The sequence below is a fragment of the Uloborus diversus genome, chromosome 2, assembly GCF_026930045.1.
Source record: "Uloborus diversus isolate 005 chromosome 2, Udiv.v.3.1, whole genome shotgun sequence".
Classification (NCBI taxonomy): Eukaryota; Metazoa; Arthropoda; class Arachnida; order Araneae; family Uloboridae; genus Uloborus; species Uloborus diversus.
The window spans coordinates 78,057,135-78,078,920 of NC_072732.1; the positions used below are offsets into that span (position 1 = coordinate 78,057,135).

The 21,786-nt window shown below is 33.0% G+C and overlaps 1 protein-coding gene across 1 annotated transcript in view; it reads left to right on the plus strand.

Annotated features, from left to right (window-relative positions):
• The window catches only part of LOC129216374 (enhancer of polycomb homolog 1-like), a 67,951-nt gene that overhangs the window by 20,261 nt on the left and 25,904 nt on the right, over positions 1-21,786 (plus strand). Inside the window, exons 2-9 of the mRNA XM_054850587.1 lie at positions 3,653-3,812; positions 9,413-9,558; positions 11,384-11,479; positions 11,607-11,714; positions 11,802-11,869; positions 15,201-15,281; positions 18,303-18,435; positions 19,890-20,036. Of these exons, the coding sequence (XP_054706562.1) occupies positions 3,653-3,812; positions 9,413-9,558; positions 11,384-11,479; positions 11,607-11,714; positions 11,802-11,869; positions 15,201-15,281; positions 18,303-18,435; positions 19,890-20,036 (939 nt within the window). The remainder of the gene's footprint in view (positions 1-3,652; positions 3,813-9,412; positions 9,559-11,383; positions 11,480-11,606; positions 11,715-11,801; positions 11,870-15,200; positions 15,282-18,302; positions 18,436-19,889; positions 20,037-21,786) is intronic.

Here is a 21,786-nt window from a genome sequence, read left to right on the forward strand (position 1 = left end):
TCTTAAAAGAGCAACTTTAGACCATCTTTAATGAGCATAGAGGGTAGGGTTCCGGGTCCCCCTCCTCCTTCAAAGCTGTAGTATTCAGAACTCTGCTTTTGGTAATCTTTGAGGAACTTAAGAAGAGGGAATTCGAAGGTTCCCTCTCGATAAATTTTAGAAATTAAATTTTAAAAACTTCGTTGATGAAAAAGGGGAACCTCAAATTTAAGTCAAATTTAGTGAACTTAGGGGAAAGAGTTCGGAGAGGGGGGGGGGCTCTCTCCCCCGAAAATTTCTCTATGCTGAAGTATTGAAATGCTATTTTGGCTATTTTTGAGTGAGACTTTGGGAATTCGGGGGTCTTTCTCGTAGAAGTCTTAAAAATTAGGGTTGTCTTTGGCGATGTAGGGAGGGAAGTTGCTTTTTCAATAGAAAAATAAATCTTAAACACAAGCTTACAATGCCTTTAGTGTGCCTGCTTTACACAAGGAGAAGGGGGTACAGTAAACTCCCGATTATCCGCGGAATTGAGTGGCACAAGTGCCGCGGATAATAAAAATCGCGGATAACCGAAAAAAGGCTAAAATGGGGGACAAATGAGGTAAAAATTGTCCTATCTCAAATTCTTAACTGTATTGATGCATAACACTTTCTGCAAACAGTGAAAATATATATAGAGTACAGTACAAATGTTTTGTATTTTTGCACAACCGAACTTAACATCAATAACAAACAAGTGTATGTACGATGAAGAACGCACAATAATAATAGTAATAATAATAATAAAATCAAATTAAATCAATCAATCAAGCAAAAACAACTGAGTGAAAATTTACAATTTTTCAAAAAAAAAAAAAAAAATAATAACCACTGGTATTTGCTTTTCACTGCGAAAATACATGTTCGTGATTGTTGATTGATTCGCGGATAATCCGCCCCGCGGATAAACCGCTCGCGGATAATCGAGAGTCTACTGTATTTCGCCGCCTAGCCCGAAAAATTTTTGTTTCTGAAGTTTTAAGAACTCTTTTTTTTTGGGGGGGGGGGCTATCTTTGGATAACTTAAGTGGGAAGGGAGTCGGAAGCTTCTGTTAAAAATTTTCTGAAATTAAAGTATTAAAACTTTTAGGTGGTCATAAGTCTTGTACATAGGTAAAGGAGGTACTGTTAATTGAAAAAAATTTTGAAACTGAAGCCTTAAAAACTCAAATTAAAGGACATTTGTGGTGAACTTAAAGGAAGGAGTTCGAGAGTTCTCTTCCGAAAATTTTTCGATGATGAAATATTTAAAACACTACTTTAGGCTGTATTTGAGTGCCTTTTGCAGGACATGATTTGGGGACCCTCCCTTGAGTAAGGATTCAGTTCCCCTATTGCTTTTTTTTAATTAATGAATATTGGATAGTGTTCCTCGTTTAAAAAATATATCTACTTCACTGAAGCTGTGTTTTTTTTATTGCTAACTTTACCACCTGCTATCATATAAAAGAATTCTTTTACAAATGAAGACTGGGGGGGGGGGGTGCATGTTCATTAATCGTCCATGCCCTTCCCCCACCTTTCTTTCTTTTCTAGTTTGTTCGCGCTATCTTGGGTAGACTTTCCGATCAGAACTGACTTATGTTGTAAAAATCTTATGTCCCTAGCGATTTTATTGCTGCAATAAAAAGGTTTGCAATCGGCAAAAAACGAATGGCTTGGAACTTCAATTTCGAAATATTGCCAAAGGAGAGTTCTTGAACTCCATCCCTTTGATAATGCATTCAAAAAACTTATAAATATGAAAGATGGAGTACAGTTTCGTTTTTAAAACTTCAATTTCAAAATCTCCAAAGCTTAAATTTCGGGGAGAGCCAGCGCCCCTCCCCGTCTTTCTATAATATTTTTGAAGATCGCCCAATATTGTGATTTTGGGACTATCAGTTTGAAACAATTGATGTAAGAGAGTTCCTGAACCCCTCCTTTGCCTGAACTTTATCAAAATGGCCTGTCTTTGCGTTTTGGGGACTTCAATTGAGAACATTTCTGGGGGAGAGCCCCCCTCTCCGCAGTTGGTGGTTTTTAGGTTTTTTAACTACAATATCAAAATGCTTATGTATTACAATTTAAACTAGGTCCATGTAAAGTAAGAAAAAACGTCAAAAAAGCACAAATTGCAGATTGCAGCAGACACGTGTTTCAGCGTTACACTGCAATTTGCTTTTTTGACATTGTTTTTTCTTACTTTACTGTTCAGCACAAAGGTATTTATTTATCTTAGGTCCATGTTGTTAGCAAAAGTCAAAAGCCAAAAATTTAAAGTAAACACAGATTTCAAAACTGCCATAGTCAAAATCTATACACATTTATGCTCACAAAATTTTCCTTAAGCACGCATGTAGGGGGAGGGGGAGGCTTAAAATATTTTCCATCTTGAACATATCACCAAACTTGCACCCATGCTAATCGCGCAGCTACCTTTGACCCACTTTCTAGTTGTTCACCTTTTTCTTAAATTGTTGCAAACTTTCGCTTTTTATTTCAATCTTCAAACTTAGGATGAAACAGCGTGCCTAGGTGCCGCAACATTTCATCACCTTTCATATTTATAATAAAAAAATGAAAAATGAGGAGTGGTGATATATACACACTAATAAAGCTATGATTCTGAAAGGAGGAAAGTACATTCACAAAGTCTATGTTTAGTAGTTAATAACCAAGCCGAAAAATCACGATTTCTTCCCAAATATTTTCATGTTGAGAGCAAGAAATTCGCTTTTGCTCTAAAATTTGTTACCTTCTGAAAAACGCGCGTTATAACCATTTCCCGTAAGTTGGATTGCGTTGTAGCGGGAGTCGACTGTAATTCTGTGGGATCGAAATATTTCATAATTAATTTCCAGTATGATCCCATTGCTGTCACATTCTGAAATTTTTACCTTGTGTAGACCACCTTAGCAAGCAAAAAAAAAAATTTTCAGATATTTAAAAATTTTTTTTCAAATATTCAAGGTCAAATTATGATTTACATAACCTTGCAATGATAATGTCATATAACCTTGTCAAGTGACATATCATGGGGAAGCCTATTAAGATAGCTTTGAAATAACACCTAGTATGACACTAGCTGCAATAGGCGCTGAGAAAAACTAATTTTTGTAAGTACCAAAGTGTCACTTTTTGCCATTTTTTGAGTACTTTTTGGGGTCTCACACAAAATTCTAATGGTCAAAGAAATTTAAAAAAAAAACTATTTTTTTCTTTCATTACGTGGGTAGACTCAAACCTGTAGGTAAATTTTGTAGAATAGATGATGGGTCAATTTCAGAGGCTCTTTGATTTGGCGTGGAATGACCCAGTTATATTTTATTCTTAATTTAAATTATCATATTTTGTAAATGATTCTAAATATCATTCATGCATTATGTAAATTTTTACACAAAAGGTATTTTTAATAAATAATGAAAGAAACATTTTAGTCTATGTATTATAATAATTTAATAAAATTACTAACTTTTATTTGAGGATGAGTTATTATTTAAAGACTTCAGTTTGTGATTGAAGATATTGGATATTTTTGAAAATCCTGCTTTTTCTGCTGCAATTACTAATTCCTGTTTTTTGCTTTTTCTGTAATGACTAAAATAAAGACTATTTTTGCAAATTTGCATTGAAAGAATTTTTTTTTTAGGAACATCATCTTCAAAGAGCGATCTCAGCCCAACAAGCTTATGGCCACACTGGTGAACTGGTCATACCTACACCTGAAGTTTATAATGTTCCGAAACACATAAAAGACGAACTGTACCCTATGACTTACAAAAGTTCACGACAACTTATTCATGTTCAACGTAAGTAATTTTTATCTGTTGTATAATATAAGTATTTGAATAAAGTAGAGATCTATTATATTAGGTTGGTATTCAGTGTTCTGCATGATTGGCAGACAAACCATGTTCGGTTTGGCCTAATTAATGTTCGGCAAACCGAATAGAAAGTAAAATGAATTTCCTCCGGTGATTTTTTAAAATTTAAGCTCCAAAAATTTAGATAATCTGTAACGACATTGGAGAAAAAGGCTCTACCTTAAAATTTTTTAAAAATTCAACTCCTAAAAATGTAAAAATGCATGTGAGTGGTTTTTGTGATGTCAGTGTCAAGGGCGGCTTCAGAATAGCATTGGGGGGGGGGGGTTAAATCAGGGTTGTTCTATTTTGTCCACCCTCGAAAAAACCGTTCCAGAGAAAATATCATTTTGTCCACTTATTCAGTACATTGAAAGTTCTTAGTTAAAAATTCAAAGTTTAAAAACTATAGATAGATGTTATATAAATTCTTTATTCAAGTAATATTTTACTATCAAAATAGCATGCATAAATGTTTATACATTGTGAGTTTGATCGAATCTGCCGTACGAAAGGGGATGATAGAAGAACCCAAGTGGAACATAGAACCACCCATTATCATGTCCAATCATTAACCGTAACCTAGTTATGGTAGATATAAGGAAAATGAGTAAAAAACCAAAATTTTGAGGAAACGATCAATTTTTGAGATGCCTGTAGGACTTACACACAAAATAAGTACATAATTGAAAAGAGCAGACTAAATCCTACAAAAAGAGACTTTTCCCATCAAGATGGTCGCATTTTGCAGCAAGCTTCAAGCTTTGAAACATTGGGCACACTCAGAATTGAAAAGGTGCCAAAGTTTTCAATTGACGTTTTCAAAAATAACCTTATGAGTTACAATCGGGCAAATCTATCAAAAACTGACCCATTTCACTACCTTTCAGATGATACAACAACAAATCATTTGGGCTTCAAGTTCAGCTGAAATTCAAGCTTTAGTTTGAAACAGTGTAAAAATCAGGGCTGCGGAGTCAGAAGGAAAATGGCCGACTTCGACTCCTGGATTTTGAAACGCTGTTTTCTTTTGTATTGATACTAAGACCTTTACAATGACTGAGAGACAGCAGGCAGGTGTCATACTGGTCCAAGTGGAAGAGAACATACGCCCTCATTACTACCTGTTAGCATAGAAAAGATTTGTGCTTGGTTGCACAAATAAGGATTTGAATTAAAGAAAGGAAGAATGCTCTGGACGAGCGAAGCGTTTTCTCTAAACAATCTAGTTACTTTTCACATCCTTTCTAAGGGATTAGAAAGTCTACTGGGGTATTGGAATGCTCACTCTTATCACGCTGTAGCTAATGATCATCTTTGCTTGCCATTTCATGTTGAAGCTGAAAATAACTTTCAATACATGTGATAGTAAATTCGTGAACTATATCGAAACCATTTGAAAATCGTGTCAAAAAGAGTGAATGCTAATTTACTTGTATGTGTTGGTTGTATAACTATTTTTAACGACCTCTGTTGCATCCCACTTTCAGATATAATGCGCTTTTTCTTTGTCGCCTGAAAAGCGCAATATAACGAGGGGTTACTGTACCCTTTGGCAGATGGCTACTATCTGGAGACATCGAAGAACACCATTTTCTAAGAAAGATACTGTGGACAAATGAGTCGTTGTTCACTAGAGGGGGAATCATAACTTTGCATAATTAGTGCCAGTATGCTGCTCAAAATTGAACGAAAAATTGTTCAAATCAAAAAGTTAAATGTGGGAATAAGGTGTCTTCGCCAAGATCTTTCAAAAAAAAAAAAAAATGAATCGGATTATTTACTCAAAAGTTATTGGGGGGGGGGGGTCGGGAACCAACATACATTTTCCCCCATCTTAATACCCTACTTTCTAATTTTTAATTTTTCGATATTTATTTAATTATTTCATTTATTTTTTTTTTCAGGGTTCGTATGCTTTTTAAACTCCTGCTTTTTAATGAAATAAAATAAGGGCCTTTAAAACTCCTGAATTTTGCTATTATCTCCTTACAAACTCCTTATTTCTTTATTCTACTTGACCCTAAAGATTTTCTTCTATCGCCAATTCAATATGTGTGATTACGTTATACCAAACTTTACCGGAATTCTGCTATTTTATTTGTTTGTTAATACCAGAAATCCGATTTTTTCGTTAGACTATTCTTCCCCGCGTCCAATATTTTCCCCTGAATTACTGACAATTATGCTGATAATTATAACAATATAACACCTTGTAGACTTGTTAAAGTACCATTCTAAATTTTTTTGCTTTAATAAATTCTTTTATTTGCCATTTTTAGACTCTTGATGTTTTCATTTTGATTACTGCAATCTCTTTGCATCCGATATGAGAATCATTTTTTTTTTAAATGCTGATTATGCTTTTTGGGAGGGCAAATAAATGAAATTTCTTTTTATTCCCAAAAAACTCAAAGTTAAATTTTCAAGCCAAATTCTGTGTCCTTTATGCGAGTCTAAAATTTAAAATCTAACTTGCTGGTTTAATTTGATTTTTGCTTCAATTACGTTGGTTGTTATTAATAATACGTTTATTGTAGAGCTCTAAAATGCAGTTCTAAAATAATTTACTTAAATTCTTTTATGTGCCGATCTTTATACTTTTATCGTTTTCACTTTGAAAATCGCAATCTCTTTGCATCTGCCATGGGTATAAGATTTTTTGTATTTATAATACTTACTATGCCTTTTGAAAAGGCAAAGAAATTAAGTTCATTTGTATTTTTATCAAAATCTTTAAATTGAAAAGTTTGTAACGAAATTCATGCTTTTTAACCTTTAGGATACGGCAACTATACAATTATCTTTTCCCTCTCCCTACGGCTCAAAGCTTTCTTAGTTCCTTCCCCCCCCCCCCCCGAATAGGACAGCATAAAGGGGACGATGTCCACTTCGACCGCTGAGCTCTCCTCAATACAGGGTTACTATAGTGGGACACTATACTTGGCTAGTCATCACTTATTCAATGGTTTGAAAATATTTTTTTTCCCTCCTTGTTCCTTATGGGGTTCTCTAGATTTAGATTTTCTGTAAGTATATTTGGTTCAGTTTTAAAATTGAAATCACTGAAATAACGCTTCTCATCTAACCTAAGGCTAACGACAACAAAATAATAAATATCAAACTCTATTTGTGAGGTAGACCACTGGATTCAATAAATGCCAGATGTCCTTATCTATGCGCTAAAATGCGGAGGTAAATAGCGTTCAACTGAGACCAAAGCCATTGTAAATACAATGTAGAATACCTTAGATTCAAGGGAGGCAACTTTGCTTTTCAGCTTGGCTATTCAGAAAAATGATGACACTAATACGTGTGTCCAAGAAAGAATCCACAATAATAGCGAACAATTCCTTGCTTTGCTTTTCTGAGCAGGTGCAAGCGGAATATGCTTGAACACCGTATTCATTTACATAAAGAACGTTAGCGCTTATCTATCTTTTAGAGCATGCAAGGCACCCTTTTTTGTATATGAAGCTGGCGTTTCAAAGTCAATCACTGTCGAGTGAGATAATATGGAGAGACAGCCTACAAATCCCCTGATATCCCCATTCACTCTTTCTTCTAATTGTGGTTGAAATACCTCTAGTAATTGTTGAAGGATTAAGTTCCGCTCCCTTCACAAAGCACAAGAAAAATATCTGGGCAAATTTGTTTTAGATTCCAAGTCTTTCCTCTTTTCAACATTTCCTATTTATGTATTTTCTTTATAATACATTTTCACTACCCAGTACGTTGTTATTTGTGAGTAAGAGAAGATAAGTAAAAAAAAAATACGCATGAGTAAACAGAAAACCAACCTCTTTCTTCCATTTTTTACTGGCATAAACAGTTCCAAATGTAAGAATTAATTAACAGAAAAAAAAATAAACAGACATTAGACTCTCATTGAAAACTGAGTAAGATATATCAGGTGCTCTTATAAATCTTTTCACTTAACCTCTTTTTTTTTTGCGCAAGGAAGAAAGAGGAGCAACCGACTTTGACTTAAAAATTAACATTTTAAGCCCCTTAAATACAAACAGGGGGAAAACTGAATGCACAAATTTATACTTTATTAACTGCTTTATAAGGCCATAACATTTAAGAATTCCTAAGTTGAACCACAAAATTAAAAAATTCAGCGAAAAAAAAAATCCTCGTAAACGTGCCCCGGTGTACCATACTTATTTTGTTTCATTCAGCATATCCTTAGTCCTTTTTACTTGCTACTGAAATAATATTCGCTATAGACAAAATATCAAGGAAATACATTTATATTTTCTAAAATATCAAAATTAAGTTTTTATGCTTTTCACTCAATAAGTGATCAATTAGATAGATTTTGAGGCATAGCGAGGGGGGGGGGGGTAAAAACACCCCTCAGAGCCCTTGATTTTAACATTCTTGCCATCCCTAGTGCAATAACTTTTACATATGAAAAGGCTCGTTTTGAACAGAAAAACCCCTCCAGAAGATAATTCTGGCTGTGCTAGTGACTCTTTTTATAAAAAAAAAAAAAAAAGAGCATTTAGTCTAACTTTCAATTTTCAAACCAAAAGATTCACGACACAGATTCTTAATTGAACCTCTTTTTCAAATTTATTGATTTTAGAATGTTTTCCATGTTTTGTTGAAACGGTATTACAAATAATTTTCAGTTAAAATGTAAATAAAGAAATAAATGAAACGTGGCAAATCGCAAATTGATAAGTTGTTTCTTATTCAGCATGATATTCATTTTCGAAAAGTTAGCAAAATAAGATATGCTTTTCAAGTGTTTAATTATTTTTATAAAACCATAACAAAAGAAATATTTTGGAGAATGATGTTTCTTGCGCTCTGCTCCCTAAATATCTACACTGCTTAAACTAAATAGGTGTTTTGTACTCAGTAAAATATGCTGTTATTAATTATAGGAAGCCTTACTATTGGGTTATTAAACAGAAAAAGGCTATCAAAAATTTTTCTTTCCTTCAAGTATTTTACTTCTGCTTAACTTTCTCCCCTCTTTTTCGAAACTTCGCCACACATTCCTTCACTGGGAACAAAACTATGCCAAACGCCTCTGATTGACAGACCCCCAAAAGGGGTGTAGTGCGTTTCATTCATTTTCTCCCTGCGTAGGCGTGTGTGAAAGGATTATCAACTGCGGGAAGTAACTGGAGGGGGAAGGGAAGGACTGGTACAGACGTTGTACCACAGCCGTAGGAAGAGAGCACTTTTTGTCGGTACAGCATATGTACCGCCGTTGGCTAAAGCTTAAGCACGTAAATTTCTTAAAATTTCAATCAACAATTATTTTATTGAATTGGAAGTTATTTCATTACAGTTAAAATACTGTAATTTCAAAAATTGTTTTGGTTATAAGTTTCTGAACTGTTAATGTAACTTTTGTTTAATTCAGTGTATTTCATTTATACCCCACCCTTGATTTTTGCCTTAAGTGCTTAATTTTTGCTGTGGAAATAGTGTGTGATGCCCTGTGTGTGTAAAATTATAAATTAGGTTTTTTTTACTGAGGAATGCATTTTATTAGCAATTTCTTGATTATTTTTTTTCCTCAGCTTTCTCCATGGACCAAGACATACCCGATTATGACATGGATTCAGAAGATGAGGCATGGCTATCTCAACAGACAGAAAGGCTAGATATTAGTCCTCTACAGTTTGAAGAGATAATGGATCGTTTAGAAAAAAGCAGTGGTCAGCAGGTTAGCATAACGAACTGTTTTGAAAGATTCTGAGATCTTTTTTGAATTGTCAATAAAAAGATTTTTTTAAACACTACACGAAAATGCATAACGTAATTTGTTTCAGTTATAATGTTTAAATGTTAATTAAAAGCGTGTCTTCCAACTTGAGGATTTTTTTCATAAATTTTATGAAAATTAATTTTTTAATTTAATTTGTGTAAACCTGTTTTTATTCTTTTTTTTTTAATTTATTTACTTGCTGATTTTAATGAAAAATTTTTCTATGCTTTAGTCTTAAATGATGCAAATTTAGGCCATCTTTATTCAAGTAAAGGGGAAGAGTAAAGGTGTCAAGCATTCTTTCCCATAGGACTGGGCGATGCATCACAGAAACCAGTGTATATCCCACATTAAGAGACCGATTTAGAATTATCCTCTAAACCAGCATCGCTTAAATTGTGTTCCGCGGAACCCCAGGGTTCCACGAAGCTCTCTCAGGGGGTTTCATGAGACTTGCATGTTTTCATTCCACATCTTTCAAATATCTCACTTAAAAGATCGATAAAAACGCTTTCCCAAAATTTAAAATAAATTTACTTTCGTATGCTAATCTGAGCTTGATTACCCATCAGGATTAGCCACTATGGGAATAAGTTTATTTGTCGCCTGAAATTGTGCCTCTACGATTCAACTTCGAAATTTTTCCAAGATCAGTCATAAAGCACCTCTTTCTCACTTTTTAACATTTCTATTTCAAAGAAAAAAGTCCCGAAGAAGCTACTGACCCCCTAATATCACCAAAGAGAGTTTAAAAGTGACTTCAATGTTGGAAAACTTATGAAAGGACATGCAAAATTCCCTTTCCTGCATAATTACCAAATATTGCCTAAAATTACGATTTTTGACTTAAATTTCAAATATTCTACTATTAATACTAGCCACTCTCCCAGTATCTATGGCAGCAGTTGAAAGCACAATTTTAACATTTACCGAGTGAGGACCAATTTAAGTCAACATAACATACAGTGACAAAAGTCTCTGATTCATATTAATAACTTTAAAAAATGTTGTAAAATAAGAGACATTTAAAAAACTTTTTCTTTGTAAATTTTAGTGAATTATTAACACTATTGTAGGTAAAACACATCAGTATTTCTTTTTCTCACTAAGAAAATATTTTAATCATTTTACTAAATGCATAAGTTCTGAGGTTATTTATCTGTTTTAAAAATACTCACTCAAAATCACAAGTAGGCATACTCGGCTCGTATGAGGGGGCAAGTGGGGCAATTGCCCTCGAACTTTCAACAGTAAATGGATTTTTTCCCTCTAATTTTCCAAGTTCAAAACTAGATCAAATTAAAAATGATAGTGATAATCTATTCAGGTGTTTAAAGAAAGAACCGACTTAATAGGCTTTGATTTTGTAGGAGGGAATCTTCTGTGGCCATCTGGTCCTGCTTTTTCAGTCCGTTTCTGGAATTTTTGGAAGAAGGCCAGGCCAATTCATTGATGACGTAAAAAAATTCAACTGCCCAATTTTTGAAGAAAAAAAAATAGCACTAAGGGTGTGTCGCTCACCAACCCCCCCCCCCCCCTGCATATTTATGCAACAAAGCATATATTCTTATCAAATAATTTCTGTGTTATTTGTGTTCATTTAAAATGATTGTAACATTTACATTTCCTTCATGTCTGTATAGCCAATAATTTATTAATGTTCTGATCTCTTTCAAATGTTCTCATTTTAACTGAATCAGCTTTCATTTGGTACCAATAAAGCCATTTATTAGACATGTTTGTTAAGCAAATGCTTAAAAATTATTACTTATATCTTTTTTAGGTTATTACTCTAAAAGAAGCCAAATTATTACTGAAGAATGATGATGACATCATTATTTCTGTGTATGATTATTGGCTCACTAAAAGACTAAGCACAGTAAGCATATTTCTAAATTTGAAGGTATATATATTTTTTTTAATAATGAAAAGTACACAGTATATCGAACATCATTTGTATATTAAGAATTTTGGATGTTAATTTTATGGTTTAATTTTATTTTTAGCAACATCCTTTAATACCTCAAGTCAAAACTGAAAAACGTGATGGCTCAACAAATAATAATCCTTACGTAGCATTCAGAAGGCGCACAGAAAAAATGCAAACTCGGAAGGTGTGTAATTTTATTTCAATATGTATGCAAATCTGAACATAATGTAATGATATAACTAATTCTGATTTCCTTCCTCTGATATCATAGAATCGCAAAAATGATGAAGCTTCTTATGAAAAGATGTTAAAATTACGCAGGGATCTTAGCAGAGCTGTGTAAGTTATTTTTATTTGAAACTTTTGTAATATAGTTAAATCCCGTTTTAGTGCCTATTGCCGTAAAAATCTTGTTTTATTGAAGACTTGATCCCAAATTCTAATTAAACAAGAACAATCCATATTTGTAATGCAGTCAAACCCTACTTTTGCGAACCCTCAATGGACTGTCTAATGAGATCGAGATAACACAATTTTTCAACGAAAAAAGTTCACACATGCTAAGTTATTTCTATAATGTTAGTCTTTATAACACAATAATTTTTTGAATGAGTATGATAAAATTAAGTTAAGTATTAATATTACTTAACCTCCCCCCTTCGCGGGTTCCTCTTCTCCCCAAATCGCCGCTACTGCATAAAAGCATGTTGCAGGGTTGGGTTTTGGACTGTCCAAAACTGGTTTAGGGGAGGACAGGTGGTTTTTACTGTCCAAAAGTGTTCGAAACTGTCTTAAACTGTCCAAGACTATGCTAAAGCTAAAGGGATGTAATCTAATCAGTTTGTATTTACTACAATATTCATAATGCATAAAAAGACATTAGTGAGGTTTAATTAGTATTTGATAACATTTTCCTTCAAAATGTTCATTTACACAGGGATGAGATTTTGCCGGAAATCCGGCTTTTTCTGTTGGCTTTTAAAACGTTTCCTCCTATTTTCGCCTCTTTCAGGCCTTATTTTTCTCAAAAATTGGAAAAGAATACGATTTTTTTTAAATTTTCAGTCTTCGATTTCTTATTTTTTCTATTTTTCCCCCTCGAATCTTCATCCTCCTCGATATCTGCCAAAAACATATGTTTTGGAATCATGCCCTATGACGTCAAACACGTGCTGCGTTGAAAGTTGCATGCCTCTTTTGAGAATCTTTTTGCATCCTGCAAGTATTTCAATTATTTTCAATGTTGGGATGGTTTTTTACTATATGCTACCCTATGTCTGCTTATTTTATTCATCATTTCAGTAATATTTTCATTTCTTTATTTTAGAAAAAATGCAAAGGTCAATCAAAAAATGTGGCTCAGCACCCACAGTCTCGAATTTTATTGAAACTTGGCATGGTTACTTTTTTTGTGCATTTAAGGATGTGTAAAAAATATTGATGGTGAATCTCAAATGGTTTAGGCTTTACAGCCTGTTAAATGTTAAAACAAATTTTGGGTTCCAATGCAAGGAAAAAGATAACCAATTGTTTATATACATATATATTTATTTTCAATTCTTACTATGAAAAGTATGTTCTACCACATAGGGAAATTAAAAAATTTTTCTCTATGTTGTAAATTTTTACTTTGCAAACAAACCTAGTTTTGAAATTTATGTTCTCACTCGTTTAACACTATAAATTCAAATGATTTTAATGAAAAAATGTACTTTTCTCTAAAAAATATGAAAAGTTGACACTATATACATTTGATGCAGCCAAGATTGACCTCTGGCTCCCCCAACCCTATGTTCAAGGGTTAGAAATTGTTGCCTCTTTTTCAAAATTTAGATTTATTTAGGAATAAACACTCTTGCAAGAAATGGTACAATGCAGCAAATTGTACAAAATTATTACTTATACTTAATTAAATATGTATTACTTTTAAAACTGGCAAATTAGCCATTTTTTGTTGAATTTTTGAATATCATGGCTTCCAGATTCTATTTTGATGCTGTTTTGTATATCATCCCTTTCACGAAATTTGTTTGGATATCATCCCTTTTACGAAATTTTTTTTAGATTTCCTCCTTTTTGCTCTCTGACCACTCTCATACCTGTTTACAAAATATTTTACTTAAAAAAATTGCCAATAATTATTGCATAAAAACTTCCTTATGTAACAGTTGGTTAAGTTATGAGAGGAAATTCACAATGCTACGAAGACAACTAGACCTATACAAGGAACAAAAAATTGATGATTAAACACTTATTATAAAACTTGTTCTATTCTTTCTTTAGTTCATATTTTTAATATAATACATTCTGTAACTACAAAAAACATTTATTTATTGTATTTAAGTCAATTATTGGACTACATTTTGAACTTTCTTTTGCACCCGTGCAGATATGTCCAAAAATTAGGTTTATGGAAAAAAACTCCTGCCTACAAATTGAAATTTTTAATGAAGAATTTAATTTCTACATAACTAGATTAAAATCAGCTGCATAAATAAGTTACATTTATATTTATACTTTAATGTTCACATTGTTCTGTTTTTGATATTTTTTCACAAAGTTTCTCAAAAAATAGTTTAGGACACTTTCCAACACAAGGGTTTTGAACAGGATGGTAAAAACCTTTCCAACACTGCTTTCATTTGCACACATGCATAAACATAGGGAAATTTGGTTACTGTTATCAAAAAATATATATAAATAAGTAATAATAAACTAATGCATACAATTGAAATTTTAATCAAGACTTCAACTTCCGTGTAACTAGATTAAAATCAACGCATAAATAAGTTGAATGTTCACATTGAATAAATGTCCAATATAAAACAGTAGGTACTTTGATACATTTTATTCTGTTTTTGATGTTTTCTCACAGAATACAATTTTTCTAAAAATATAGTTTGACTGGACCTTGTGTAGTGTCCAAAACTTGCCAACTCTGATATGTTGGTGTTGTCACTAAGCATTAATTAACAGAGAATTTTGAGAAATAAATAAGAGTTTTCGAGATGTCCACACTAGCCCCCTTCTCCCCTTTAACGACCCACTAAAGGAATGACAGGCTAGCTGCATTTACATGGACCCTTTCTTCTACCCCAAAAAAAACCTGCTTTTAACCACATTCTGGTTATTTCCCTGGTAAATGTAGATCTTTCATCCTCCTGCTATCGACTGGAGTAAAAGTGGGGTATTTACCTAAAATGCATTATGCGAAATGAATTTGCTTACTTGCTGGGTATAGCCGCGAAGAATGATTTTTAAAAAAGCTTTCTCGGATTCAACCGAACTCTCTCTCTCTTCACATGTGAACAGTGAATTTTCCAACCAGTTTTTTTTTTCCACAGTTGGATCATAGAAGTAACGAGGTACAAAATGTCTCATGTAAACACACGGCTGCTGAGTCTACTGTTCCCCACCCTGGAATCAAACCTGGGTCTGCGAAGTGGAAGCGCAGATCACTGCCCCTAGGCTTCTGTAGCATACTTACGCTTCTTTAGAAATATTTCGTTTGTATGAATGTGTGCAAGAATTAACCTGTTCGGTATATGATAAAGAAAATTTAAAACTGATTCTAAAAAGTTGTAAGGTAGAATCAACTCTTTTATCCTGGAACATAATAAAATATTGGCCAGTTTTGGAAAATTAGTAACATTTCCTTTTTTCATTTCAGAACGTTACTGGAGCTAGTTAAACGAAGAGAAAAAATGAAAAGAGAAATGCTGCACTTAACAGTGGAAGTAGTTGAGAAAAGGTTTGTAACTTTTACAGTTGTTGTTATACATCTTAATGCATTTGTTTTGTTATTTCCTATCATATTTTTGTTCGCAATATTAATCACTTTTTAAAGATTTCATATTTCTTCAATAGTAAGAGAACATTTTAAAATCAGAACAAAATCATGGCTTAAATGATAAATATTCCGAGCCCTGCCTACTCTATTGCTTTGGCAGGAGGCTCTGCTGCTTTTTATGCAATTAAAAAGTCCTTCAAGCGTTGACTGTCTAAGAACAGTCAGCAGAAATTTGCCTTATGAGTGACTGTTTAAAACCCGGCTTAAAAATTGGCATGCTGTAGTGTGAATTTATTGTTGATTACATCAAAGCTTTACTGGATTAATGCAGAACTATTACAAAAAAGAAAAAAAAAGGCCTAATGTTTTTTTTTTAATGAAAAAAATTTTAACATTTAAAACCGAAGAAGAGATACAGTAATGCAGATGGAGTGATGGAGAATAGCGATGAGACGAGCTCGGCCCGAGCCGGGGCCCCGAAGCAGACTCGGACTCTAGAACCAACTAGTATGTTGTGGCCATCACGAAAATTTCTTCTATATTTTTCTTTTTTTTTCTGATCCCTCCCCATGCTTGACGAGGAAGCAATATTCCCAACAAAAACGAAATTACACATGCAAAAACTTGACCACCATCCCAATGTCTGAATTATTGCAAAAGCAAAGCAAAGAGCGAAAATTGAAAGTTATTTTAAAAGCCTTGCTTGAATTAATTACAAATATTTTATTTGTTAACAAATATAAGATGGCAACAGTTAAAAATTTTAGATCATTGAGATAATATTTCCGATCATTTCCATACAATTAAAATCACGAGAAATACGCAGACGACAATCTATTACGATTTATCTTTCTTATTGTTGCATTAATAAAACTATTTTTATTCGCTAAAAAATAATGATAATAAAAATAAATCAGCACCTCTTGGCGCGATTGGCGCAAAAATTGAACCAAAGCCTGTTTACATATGGATTCACATATATTCCAAATTTCAACCAGAACGTAGCATTACTTCTTGAGATAGGGCACTCACAATGGAAAAAAAGAACGGGCGATTGCGCTACCCCCTTTTTAGCTGTTGACACCAAAATAAAATCAGCTCTTATACCCACTAAGGGCTACTTGCCGATAAATTTTTCTTTCCTTCCGTTCATTATTTCTTGAGATACAGCAGTCACAATTGACAACAAAAAACGTTCTATAGCTCAACCCCCGTTTGAGTTATTGACACCAAAATTGAATCAGCACCTGTTCCTGTTAATGGCAACATATGGACCAAATTTTGTTTGATTCCGCCAGTTACTTCCTGAGGAATAGCAATCACGCGTAACTCAAAAAACATTCCATTGCTCCACCCCCCTTGGAGGAATTCGCACCAAAAACCAATGGGCACAAGTTCACATGGGGGCACATATGTGTACCAAGTTTCGTTCGATTTTATGCGTTAGTTTTTGCTGTAGAGCGACCACAAAAAACTGGTCACACACAGACGTGACACACATACACACACATACACACAGACAGACAGACATTTTCCAAAAATAGTCGAAATGGACTCAGCACACCTCAAAACGTTCGACTCCGTCAAAATTCGAAATTCGAAAATTTGCACGAATCCAATACTTTCTTCTATATATTATATATAGAAGAAAAAAAAAATAGGTTTCAGGCTCGGACTCAAGCTGTATGCTTGACTAGATTCAATTGTCAATCTCCAAGCAAATTCAAAGCAAATAAACATTTTCCTCTGTGAGAAAATGAAAGGAACATTTAAATCAGTTCAATTTAAAGAAAATTTAACCTCCCCCCCCCCCAAAAAAAAAAAAAAAAAAACGCATAATGATGTGTTTTTTGCGATTACTATTGCAATATGTCATACAATAATGCTGTTGAAGTGGAGCATTTTGAGAAAATTTAGAAACGTCTGTTAATGAAGAACATTTGACATAACATATTTCATAAACAGAGAGATCATGTCGAACTGTAGAAGACTCTGTTTTTGATATAAAAAAGTTTCCGTCGGGCTCGGGCTTTGGTCTGAGACAATATCACCCGGGCTCTCGAAAATGAGCCCGAACTCATCTCTAATGGAGAACACTACTTTAAAAAGTTATTTTTTAATTGTGTACCACCTTACATTGCCTTTTTGCACAGCATTTTATTTGCCATTTCAGATTTCATTTATAAATATTTCCAAAAGCTGAGAAAAGAAATTTTTAAAAAAATTTACTATTAAAAACGAAAGAAGGAAAAAATTCTACTTGAAACCGAAATGCAGCAAAAGAATATGTAAGCTTGTCTATTTGTGTTAATTCTCTAATGATAAACAACTTACTATTTCATTGTCTATTTGACTAATGTTTACGATTATTGATGAATTGTTACACATATTTACAGGACCTTTCCACATTTATATGGATTTTTTCCTAGAAGTATATAAAAGGAAGTATTTAATAAATTTCATTAAAACTTCGGATTTTAAAACCTGAATATGCAAATGTGTTTCTAATATTTTATGCAGCACATTATTTGATATGTAGAATTAAAACTTATAGAACTATTTTATATGCTTACAAGCTACTTTATATATATATATAGATTAATGAGTTATTGAAATTGTTTGAAAGTTATGTTAAAGTATTAGATATTCTAATTTTCATTTTCTTCACCTAATTTCTCTAACATTTTCTATTCATTAGTTTTGCATAAAACGTTTTTAGGCTATCCAACACTGCAATATCCGTGTAAGACTAAGAAGAATGAAATAAGAAACAATAGCATTACAGTAGTTGTGTGTTTCTATTTTTTTATATATTGTATTTCCAGCCTAATAATCTAATGAATTCTGCAAACATCGTTTTAAAGGTTGTATTCGTATATTATAGACTGTTATACTTTTGTGCAAAGTCTTAAGATACATAATATTTCTCATAGCAGTTATCTAGATGTCTGAATAAATATAGAATGCCTTGATTTATTATAGGTACCAAACTGGAGACTTCAGTGGCCAGTTGTTAGCGGAAGTGTCTGCCATTAAGCACCCTAGGCCTAATCTCATTCCTGTAAATAGTAGTCAGGTTGTAATTAAACAAGAATCACGGATAACTAAAAACAAGGTAAAGTGAAATTTTGTTAGTAATGTATATAAATGAAACATAGTATCATACATATCTACAACTTGTTAGAGCTTCACCAAATTTGCATTGAGGTACTTTAAGGGTCAATCAATTCAAATCGTCCCGAAAAAAGAGCATTTACAAGATACACAATGGTCATTTTCATGAAAATCTTAATAATTTTAGCTCAAGAAATCTAGAAAAATTAAAGTGGATAAAAACTCAAAAATTTATTTCCTTTCCAACTTGGCAGTAAGGACGTAAAAATTTCTTCATAATCTCCATTTGAATCAGAGATGTCAAAGTTTTAAGTAATTCTTTTTTATTCTTTCAGGCTTTTCTCCAAAATTTGGGGATTTGCTATTTCTGCTGACTATTTTGCTATGAAATGTGTTGTTAATTGACACTTATCATTTTACAAAGGGGGGAAAACTAGTTTTCTATAAAATGCCCTAGCGAGTTTTATTTTTTGCATATACTACGAATAAAATGGTATATATTTTAAATATTTTTTATCTGGATTTATCAAGGCAATGCATGATATAATCATAAAGAAGCCACAGTAAAATAGAGAGGGTAAAATAGTTTTTGTTTTATTTCCAAACATTTGTGTGCAGGCTGCCACTGGCAACTAAAAAGGTGACTGGAGTGACGGTTTGGATCAAAGGAGACTTTTTAAACTAAAATATTGGCAAAAACAAGTTTTGCATTCAGTTGTAAAAAACTGCTACTGTATTACTGAAACAATGACTAAAAAACCTACCTTCATTTGTTTCCTTGTGAAAAATAATCCAAAATTCTCATATAATTTTAAAAGCATTGAACTTAGTCTGGCCTGTGCCCAATCCATAGACTTGGTACCTCCCATATGAGGCCTATGTGCAAAGGTATTCTTATGGGTCATAGCACCTTCAATGTTAGTCCAGTATCGGTGTACCTCATTGGACTAATCAACTAGGATAGAAGGAACGCCAGGGAATCAAAGATCAGGGTAACATGTGTAATAAGCAAAATTTCAATCATGTCATTCGTTACAATAAAGAACCATGTTTTGTAACAAAATTATTTTGAATGAGATAATATTGCATAGAAACATGAAAATACATAATGTTTTTCTTAGACATTTAAAATTTGAAAATAATTTTTCACATCATTTCGTAACGAAGAATTGTTCCGCTGTCTTCAAACACATGTTTCATGCAAGCACTCTTATCATTAAAAGAAAAAGTAGAATTCCAAGCATGCCTATTGTTACCTTCTTGGTATTACAGTGGAAAATTATTTATGTCAACCTTAATTTTTAAGAAGCCTCTTGTTATTTTCTCCCTAGAAAATTTGATTCAAATTTTCTAGAGATCTAGATCAATGAGGGCTGAATAAATAATGTTCTATACTGTATATGTTTGTTTTTGACTTGTTTGATTGATTGAAAACACTTATTTTTTCTTATGTAGCCAATTAAAGGTGCGCCAGCTAAAAAGCGCCAGTACAAGCGAAAGAAACCAGAGAGTAGTGCAACAAAATCTGCAATAGCCAATAGTCATGTTCTTGATCTCAACCTAGGAGATCTTGCCAGTTCTGAAGATGATGGCCTATCACCCGTAATCTTATTTTTATTTAATATTTACTTTATACAAAGTTCAAAATTAATATATTGGAAGATTTTTTTTCACATTGATATGGAGAGAGGGGGAGGGATTCGACTGTATTTTTCCAAAAATTTTCCTAGTCAAAAATTGAATTTCACAGTGGGGTTTTTTTCCCCCACCCTCATTGTAGTAAAAAATGTTTTTGTATTTTACTTAATTGCTCAATTTTGGTTTCATTCGAACAAAATAAAATTCTGGGATATATTTCTAACTGTACTGGGCATATAAAAAGTTGGATTTAATTTTACTTGAATTTTTTGTAGTTTTATGTAATGTAATTTTTTTTAGTTGCAAATAATGAAGTACTTGTCAGTTTGTTTAGTAGCAGAGCCCTCATAGAAAATTCATATCTCCTCTCTTGCTAGGTGAGAGACGGAACTAATGTGATAGTATAAAGCTAAAAATTATCACCCATACCCAGAGCTAAGGCAGCATTGAAAACAATACCAAACAGCTCAGTTACAGCATGTTTTTTGACAAGTTTTAATATTTCCTCTTTTATGCTCTGACCACTCTTATCATTGATTCAACCATTGAGTTGTGCGTGATCAGATCAAACTTCAAGGAATCTTTGTTTGGAAATCTATCAGTTACGGTTTGTTCGCTAGATTATTCTCTGTTGCAGTAGGTTAAAGGAAATAGTTGCCCCTTTTAACATATTTCCCCCTACTACTTTTCTAATTACAAGAAGTAAGTAGCTTGTATAAAACTGCTGTGAAATTTCATATTTTTCATGCAATAAACAAAGCTATTGCTTTCCCTTTTAATAGATAAAGATTGCAGTTGTAAGTTATGATGAGTCATTGTTTCACTAGCTGCTTCGTTGATATTTTCATATGTAGTGTTATTAAGAAATTTAGAAAATGCCTCCATCCAAAGCAATTAAATGTTTAAAAAAGCACTTTTCTTTTGCTTTTTTTGCGTGTTTTTCAACATTTCTTTTTTACATATTAGTCACCTAGGATTTCAAAGCAAATTATTTTAGCTAAAAGCAGTAAGAATGGGGGAGAGGGGCTTATAAAAATTCTACCACATTATTCAGTTATTATGAATTGACTGTCATTGAAAATTTTGATGTTTTATCAAAATAATATTTTTATATCTTAAAATGGGTTTGAAAGGAAGTTCTTTAGTGTGCTCGGCTCATATTTTTTGTGATTGGTTAAAATATTTTTTGCTTATACCAAAGGCGGAACCAAAAAATGTTCAAGGAGGGGGCAATTTTGTTTTTATTTCTGATTCTTTTTAACTTAAATTTCTGAAAACTTTCAAAGGAGTGTACAAAACCCCATCGCTTACCCTTATTTAATCAAAGGTGTCCTACACTTGCGTGTATTTCGAAAAATACCCAGGGAGAGCCTTTGAACCTATCCCTAATATCATCTAAGATTGTCTAAAATTGAGATTTAGGTACTTCAGTTTCAAAAAAAAGTCCCGTATAAACTTCCATTCCCTATCCCCAGAGTAATAAGAGTGGGCTACGATTGCGTTTTCACGACTTCAGTTCCGGAAGAAGTCCGGGAATGAGCCCCCCTTTCTTCTAACACCATCAAAGGTTCTGTAAAATTGCGTTTTTGAAAATTTAATATTGAAAATATACCTGAAGAAAGTTCCTGAATCTCAGCTCAAGGAGAGGGCGATCACCCTCCACCGCCCCTCCCTTGTATCCGTCCTTGGACTACACAAAGTTTATATTGAAATA